General features: G+C 36.9%; 1 protein-coding gene across 2 annotated transcripts; it reads left to right on the forward strand.

Annotated features, from left to right (window-relative positions):
* The first annotated feature begins 401 nt into the window (after window positions 1–401).
* myl6 (myosin, light chain 6, alkali, smooth muscle and non-muscle) lies at window positions 402–6,308 on the forward strand. 2 transcript variants are annotated; one of them, XM_052130371.1, is made up of 7 exons: window positions 405–566; window positions 924–951; window positions 2,620–2,763; window positions 4,165–4,338; window positions 4,971–5,048; window positions 5,146–5,181; window positions 5,849–6,308. In XM_052130371.1, the coding sequence occupies exons 1-6, from the start codon at window positions 564–566 to the stop codon at window positions 5,172–5,174; spliced, it is 456 nt and encodes a 151-aa protein (XP_051986331.1). In that variant the 5' UTR covers window positions 405–563; the 3' UTR covers window positions 5,175–5,181; window positions 5,849–6,308. The 2 variants fall into 2 exon arrangements, with proteins under 2 accessions (XP_051986332.1, XP_051986331.1); XM_052130372.1 differs by lacking the exon at window positions 5,146–5,181 and having other exon boundaries at window positions 402–566.
* Window positions 6,309–8,751: the final 2,443 nt, after the last annotated feature.

Below are 8,751 nucleotides of genomic sequence, written 5' to 3' on the forward strand. Positions count from 1 at the left end.
ACGCGGACAAAGATGGCACTACCGTGAATAAGGTCTATTAACCCTACTTCTTGTCACACCTCATGCTTGTAACCATGCAACACTTTTATAGGTGCAGCTCCCCAAAAAAACTATAAACTCAATTGTAGAATTACTACCATCACTAAAATCAACCAACCCATGTATTTTACTTTTGTTGTATTTTAATCCACAAAATATCTCCTGTACTCCTTTATTAACGTGCTTCTCAGAGTTCCTAACCCGCCTCTCATTACATTAGTCTACTGTACCGTCAATTTAGACTTTTTAAAAGTTGTTTCTACGGTTAATTGGATACATAAATGTTTTTAAATTAGCCACAAGATGTCGTTGTCGGAGATAAGTCGACCTATTTACCGTGGTTTTGCTGCGTATGTTAAGACAGTTGAGGGAAACCAGCGCCCGCCCTGTTTGATTGGCCGATTCTGCTTGAATCGAGTTGGCATGACGTCATTTGTGAATGTATAGTGTGTGCGTGCTCATACTGTAATTCACATCGCACTCGCGCTGACGCTCCCTCTGCTCCATCCTCAACCACTGCAGTAATGGTGAGTACGTTGCCATCTCTCGTTTTCCTAACAGTGCAGGTAGTACCTATTAGTCATACAGTCGATAGCTTTAACAATATGACCGTTAGTGTTTTGTGAACACAACTGGCTCGCATATTCCTATAAGGTTTTTAAGCCACCTAGTCTGTTCTGCTGTCAAAACAAGACGTGGATTAAGATCTCACACGTTTAACGTGGAATTATCTGTGTTTTGGTTTGCTCTGAATGTTTTAGTTTAAATGCGAATCTCACTGTTATTTATTTTTAACCCAATCGTCCAATATCCTTATTGGAACATCTTCTGTGTTTTAATGCTTTGTTATGTTCTATGTTCTGTCCTAATCCTGGATTGGACAGTCTGAGTTCACAGAGGACCAGATCTGTGGTGAGTTATAAATGTTGACTATATTAATATTATGATAATATGAATTCTACAGTATAGCGAATTACACACCTCCCCTGTCTTTTACATTGCCCAGCCGCATTGTTTATGCCTGTTTTACAAACAGTGGCGTTTCCTCTGTATTTTAAATATAAAGGCCTGCACATCATTTTGCACTGACAGACAACTGTACATTATAATTATGAATGTGTGGCACTGGATATACATGATATGATAGCGCATGCGGCCATTTCTTATGTTAAATGTAATACAGAATAGCCTTAAATTCGCCTGGACGTTTCTGTATGAACATAGTGCGCTGTTTGAAGACCGGAAGCTGCTGCAACGGAATGTGTTGCGTTTATAACCAAGACATATGAAGATATATTTGAATTAAATATAGTAATAATGTAGCCTGTTGTAAAAAATAAATAAAATAAAAGATGCACAAGATGCATTTAAAATAGCAATTTTAGTGAGCGGGGGCAGCGTAATAGTTATTGGCTACGTTTTCTGATAGGTTGTAGCAAAAACAAATCGCTCCAGTATAGCGGTCATAAAGTGTGTCTCAAAACCTAGGAAGCTGCCTACCCAGACAGCATTTGTGGGCGCGCGTGCAGCATTTTTTGGGTCTTTTTTTTGCATGTTCCCAGCAACTATGATAGCCAAACATTTTGCCTCCTTAGAGGTCTTTCGAGACCACACACTCATCACCAGATATCTAGCTCATTGTGAAATATCTTCCATTGTTTATTTGGGAAAAATGTGGTTGATGGAGTCCGCGTTCACTCTTCTGTCCATATATGGTTAATCGCAGTGTTTATACAGTGTGCGTGTGTCTGTGTGAAGTTTGAACAGGGAACGAACAGGGAAGCGCTGCATTCCTGTGACCTGCACTGTGAAGCGTCAGCAGTCCGCCTAGGGAGACTCCCACTAAGATAGTGTTCTCCAAGACACAAACTACATAGATACCTCCACGATTTTAGATTAAAATATACCTGCTGCTTTTGAGATAAACCCCAATAAGCTGTGACAATTTCATCCAGTGTTATTCTCATTTTCTGCTGTGTGCTGGCATCTTGCTGCACATAACTAATAGGAATATTACCGTTTCAATACAAGTTAAGCTCAATTGACAGCATTTGTGGTATAATGTTGATAACCACAAAAGAGAGTCCTCCTTTTCTTGAAGAAAAAAAAAAGAAAGAATCAAAACTCGAGGTTACAGTGAGGCATTTACAGTTGAAGTGAATGGGGCCAATTTTTAGATGGTTTAAAGGCAGAAATGTGAGGCTTATAATTAAATGACAAAAAAAAATTTTGTTAAAATTTGTGCATTATTTGAGCTGTAAAGTTGTAAAATATTTTTTGAAAATCTTTACTTTGGAAATTTTGTAAGTGTCTCATTGGAATCCAGATTTTTGAGAGACCATTCAAAAGTAATTTTTGTGGTAATCAACATTATGCCACAAATGCTGTCGATTGACCTTAACTTGTATTGAACCCGGAATATTTCTTTAAAGATTATACTGTATGATCAGCTCATATTTCCAATGGACGTTTTATGCTCCGATATAATGTTTGGTACCTATAGATCTCATTATACATATTTTTCCACATCAACTAGTTAACACATTTTCTTGCTCTCTTTCTCTTTCCTCACAATAACAGAGTTTAAGGAGGCCTTCCTCCTGTTTGACCGAACAGGTGATGGGAAGATCATGTACAATCAGTGTGGGGATGTGATGCGTGCTCTGGGGCAGAACCCTGTCAACGCTGAAGTCCTCAAAGTACTTGGCAACCCCAGTAATGATGGTCAGGCCCTTCTTCTGCAACAGCTTAACTATACCTTTGTTAAGGGTTTATAAAGGGGTTTATGAATTACTAATAATTAATTTACTTGTGTGGTTATAACAACATGCATAAAAGGCCAACTTTCATGCAATATCTGTCTAATAGTGAGCCATTATACATCACATGTTCTAAATGCTTAAAGGGATAGTTCACCAAAGAATTAAAACTCTCATCATTTACTCACCCTCATGCCATCCCAGATGTGTATGACTTTTCTTTTTTCTGCTGAACACAAATTAAGATTTTTAGAAGAATATTTCAGCTCTGTAGGTCCTTACAATGCAAGTGAATGGGTACCAACATTTTAAAGCTACAAAAAGAACATAAAGGCAGCATAAAAGTAATCCATAAAACTCCAGTGTTTTAATCCATGTCTTCAGACGCGATATGATAGGTGTGGGTGAGAAACAGATCAATGTTTAAGTTCTTTTTTACTATAAATTCTTCTCCCAGCCCAGTAGGTGACGATATGCATGAAGAATGTGAATTGCCAAAAACAAAAGAAGAATGTGAAAGTGAATGTGGAGATTGATTGTAAAAAAAAAAAGGACTTAAATATTGACAATAACACTAATTCAACATTAGTTACCTATGGACCGTATTGTAAAGTTGATAGCTGTGAAGCATTTATAATGACACTGCCAACATTAGAAAAATTTTTCTACATTGTGACATAAATCATAAATTAAGGCATTTTATGTTTTTGATTAAAATATGAATAAATGTGTTTAAGCATTTTTATCATGTATGGTAATAGGATGACTAATTGGCAAGTATTGGAAAAAATTTGCCTTTTTATGCATTTTGCTGCAAATGCATATAAATGATTTGTAATGCATTTGTAGATTACTTAAGTCATTAATTAATATTCATAAACCCTAAACATAGGGAACATTAATGTAAAGTGCTACTCTAAAATATCAACAAAAATGGTAATGTGGCACATTTTGGTATTAAGTAAGGTTGAATCATTCCATTTTACTGACCGATGTCCATGTTTACACATAGGTGATGAGGTACCTTTTACATTGCAGCAGTATAAATGTAACGCAGTAGTTCAAGTTATATCAAAATAAAACCATTTCTATAACTTCTTAAAATCCTGTGATCAAATAAGCAGCAATGCTTTTCTTCAGCCCCCCCCCCAAAAAAACATCTGTTTGATCAGTCTAAATACTCTCACGACCACTAAAACAGCTCTCTTAATCTATGAGTCTTTTTATCCTGCACTATTGTGATTCAAATTATAAGTACATCATTCTGCTTGAATCCTGCCTAATCTGGCCGATTGGCAGTGAGTTAAGATGTGAATAAAATAATGTGATGATTATAATGTTTTGTTGCTGTGGTGCTTTTTCTCAGATATGAACATGAAGATGCTGGACTTTGAGCAGTTCCTGCCCATGCTCCAGGCCATTGCTAAGAACAAGGATCAGGGTTCATTCGAGGACTTTGTTGAGGGATTGCGGGTGTTTGACAAAGAGGGAAATGGAACCGTGATGGGTGCTGAACTACGGCATGTCCTTACTACACTGGGTAAAAACAAAATCACAGCTTCATTGGCTTGTCCACTGTGGGTTGTAAGGCACTATTCTTTTAAAAGCTGCGATGGAACAATATTTCTTATGAAAAGCACTATACAATTAAATCTGAGCTGAACTGAATTTATTTTATTTAGTTATCCTTATGTTGTTCCAAAACTGTATGATTTTTTTTTTTTTTTTTTTTTTTGTGTTTAACACAAAAATGGAAATTTTGGGCAAAATGTTAGCCTCACCATTAACTTTCATTGTATGGAAAAAAGACTTAACATTCCACCTAACATCTTCTTTTGTGCTCCACGGAAGAATAAGTCATACTGGTTTAAACCAACATTAATTTGACTAAATAATAACAGAAGTTTATTTTGGAAAAACTATCCATTTATTTATGTGCCTATAACATTCTTTAAAATGTGTATATTTTTCAATGATCCCTGAGAGATTGACAGCTCTTTTAGCTCACAGAATCTGGATTTTACATTACATCATATTGTCCCTGAAGGTACTGTAAACAAAGAACTAGAATAACCCTGCAGTTGTCCAGAATGGCATTGTTTAGAAAATATGGGTTAAAACGTTTACTTTGGGAAAGAATTGACATGTATTTGTGCTTGTTTTTGACAATAGGTGAGAAGATGACAGAGGAAGAGGTGGAGACACTTTTGGCAGGACACGAGGACGCTAATGGCTGCATCAATTATGAAGGTACAAACATTCCTTTTAGTGTCTGAATGTCATAATGTTCATGAGTGATTGCAGTTAAAGTATAGTGTATTAACCTATGCACTTTTCCTCCTGACAGCATTGGTGCGCCACATTATGGCTGGCTGAGAAGCGGGTATGGGGACAGACAGTCTTGTAAACCGTCTCAGTTTTATATTAATTAAGTTATTCTTCTTTATTTATTCTTCTTTACAGAGCTCCCCTCTGCTGCGTTCCTTGGCTGTAGTCTTGCATGTAGCATCTCTGCATGTGCATAGATGTCTCCTGACTCCCACTGTTCCCATGGTGATACTGTGCTGGTGCTAAAACTAGTGTGAACAAAGTTCACTGGTCATCCTTATGCCATCCCAAGCCAGCTGTCATCCCATTCCCCTTTGCTTAAAATTACAATGTAGACACTAGAGTGATGAAAAGTCTCCACTGTGACGTTGTAGTCCAAGTTTGGTTTTTGTTTCTAATCATGTCACATTGCTGAAGGCTGGTCTTGCTTTCTCTTTGGATATACAGGATGCTATTTATCTCCTCTCCCAATGTCCTTATAAGGAGGTATGCTACCTCTAATGCATTCTAACTTTTTATAGGCCTAGACCATCTCTTTCCCTCCCCTTTCTGTTAAATTATTCTCAGACTGCTGCAAAGTTTCCAGGGAAAAAACTGCACATACAATGAGCTGTTATAATGCTGGATAAGTGCAGTATTTGACTGTCAAGAACTACCTAGGACTATATGTATGGTGTACATGGAAGTATTGTCTAATGTTTCTTTTTGTGTCTCCTCTACAGAACTCGTAAGGATGGTCATGAGCGGTTGAAGATTTGAAACACGTCTATTTTATTTTATTTTGTCTGTCAGCCCATCATTTATGTGATTTGGCATTTCCATATTTGCATTTTTAAATGGTTTGTCCCTTATTTTTTTCCTTAAGTGCCTTTTATCATGTTTCAGGAGAATTATTGCTCATTTCATTCCAGAAACTTCCAATGGTGTTCATAGGTTTGCAGGAATAACTTCCATTTAGCCGTTACATTCTGCCTCATGCATTCCTGCAGTGTTACCATTCAAGCCTAGTCATGTCTTAAACTGTGAGGGACATTTTGATTGGCTCCAATTGTGTTTTTTTTTTTTTTTGTTAAACTCTTGTCAAAATAGTGTGTCTGTAATTAATTTGACATCTCGTTTTATCATCTGCTGTTCATTAACATAATAAATATTCAGAGACTTTAGAAACATCTTTGATTTTGTTGATTCTTATTTATGTCTGTGCGTGTGTGTGTAGGATAGAATGGGTTGCCTTGTAAGGCTTTGTGGATCAACCACATCCAATTTAGTATTGTTCACTGATGTAACACTGGCTCCTCTCTCCCAATAAACATCTTACAAGGTAATGCCAAATTAGGAGTATGTGAAGGTCTTTAAATGTATTAATTAGAAACATTTCACAGTGGTCCCGTGTTGCAGCTGCAACTTTTCAATGAAGAAAAAAAAATTTGTTTAGATTGATATTATGTTTTACACCATAGGAGATATTGGTCAAGCGAAATACATTGAAAATGAAACATTTTAGAATTTACAATGATGATATTAAAGTAAATAAACACTGTTGCATTAATTTGGTCTCAACTCCTCACACTAAATCAACAAAACACTAATAACTACCAAAAATCAGTTTCTTAAAAAAAAAACCGACAATGCAAGAAACCCACGTTTACATGGGATTTTAAATCATTGGAAAATTCTGTTTTTCATGGCCCATAACCACATCCTCCACAGTTTTCGCAATACATGAGTTAATCTGTTATTAATCAAAATGGTATATCCTTTCTTATATGCTAAAATGAGAACTTTCCTGACCCATGACTTATAAATTGTTTTTTTTGTTTTATTTTATATATGATATATATACATATATATATATATATATATATATATATATTTTAGATTATTTGTCTTTATATGTACAGTTTGGATGGTTTATACATATTTTTTTCCTTCACCTGTACTTGTCTTTATGACTGTATTCATACATTGTTTGATCTTATTGAACATTTATAAAGAAAAAACTTTTACCACCATTTGTGGACTTTTCAGATGGTCCCTTACCACACCCTTCATAGCATTAGCACATTTTAGCACAAAGAGTGTACTTTTCAGATGGTCTCTAACCCACCATAGGCAAATTCTCCAACATAAGTCAGTGTTAAATTGGCGATCAGGAACGATTTCACCGTGATGCCATCTGACCAGCTTAAATAAGTGACAAATCGTGTCCTGTATTGATTCAATATGGGACACATAATTTTATCTTTAAATGGGGGATGCAGGGCCACCGCTGGCCAAATTGATGCCCTACGCAGTGTTCGTGTGAAGCAATCGTTTGTGTTCCACAACTGCTTTTGGGTCCTTGAATTATGTATAACGTACAAGTAAGGGCAGCCGGTGGAAATTCTGGTGCCCTCCTAGGGTAAGATGGTGCCCCACTAGGGAGCTGGTGCCCTGCGTAGTATGCGTGTAAGGAGCGGCAGTACTGACGGGACGATCCAGTATTTTACAGGTGGCAACCAAACCGCCGGCAAAGACATATAGAGTCCATCCCAACCCTTACCCTAAACCTAGTCTCAGCCAAAGACTGCACGCTCACAGTCCGTGCACTACTTGCAGTTTGGTCTGGCTACGTGAGACTATCTAACTGGGTGGAATTTCTGCCCCCTTTTGGAGTGGACCCAATCCCCTTCTGGAGTAACCCTGTCCTCTTTTGGAGTTTTACGCCCCTGTTCGGAGATCTCTGTGCTGCACAAATACCTACTTGGTCTTGCAGGACGCAGACAGACCTTCTCCTCAAGGCAGGCCTATCTGTTTTTCTCAAAAGTATATACTGCATCCTAGTGGTTAAATCATGTACTACCACACTTTGTGCAGTGTGAATGAATCATCTTCTTAGGTAAATAAATGCTTTAACAGCATTAAAGATATGAATCTCTAGCATTGACAGCTGAAGTGTGTGGGCCAAAGAGCTCTGAAATACATTGGGGTCAGGAGACTGGTTTGTAAATCATCAACAGCGCCGCCTACTGTACAGGGGGTGAAATAATGTTTCATTTAATTTTTTACAGACTCAAGTCTTGATGGCCTTACCATCAAGTCACTCAAGACACAGAACTTTCTTTTTGGAACATAATGTCCAGACTGCTATTTTCCTTTGACATACAACACTTTATTGTCATTACAATGGAAGTAAATGGTGACTAGCTGTCAAACTCTAAAAAGGACAAGTCCCATTGACTTATGTGATAAATTTCAAGTTTTCTGAAAACATACTATTGCTTCATGTGAGAAACTGATCAAAGTTGTTATTCACTTACAGTCTTGCCTTCCACTGTATTAGCCCTCAAATCTCATTCACACTTTTGCAAGTTCAAACATAGCGTGTTCACCATACGCCACAAAAAAATTTTGTTTACATAGCTGTAACATTAAGGTGAGTATATGATGAGTTGTATTTTTTGGGTGACTATTTCAACTATGACTATTAATCAGCAAAATAAAATTGGTTTATATTATACTGTATGAGAACACTTATATCGCTGATGATTTAATTTATTGTGCAGAATCTTTTGAAATGATTTTGAAACCAAAACTGATCCATTCTTAGTCAAACATAATTAAACAGGTGCTAAACAGCTCCTGC

The sequence above is a fragment of the Xyrauchen texanus genome, chromosome 7, assembly GCF_025860055.1.
Source record: "Xyrauchen texanus isolate HMW12.3.18 chromosome 7, RBS_HiC_50CHRs, whole genome shotgun sequence".
NCBI lineage: Eukaryota > Metazoa > Chordata > Actinopteri > Cypriniformes > Catostomidae > Xyrauchen > Xyrauchen texanus.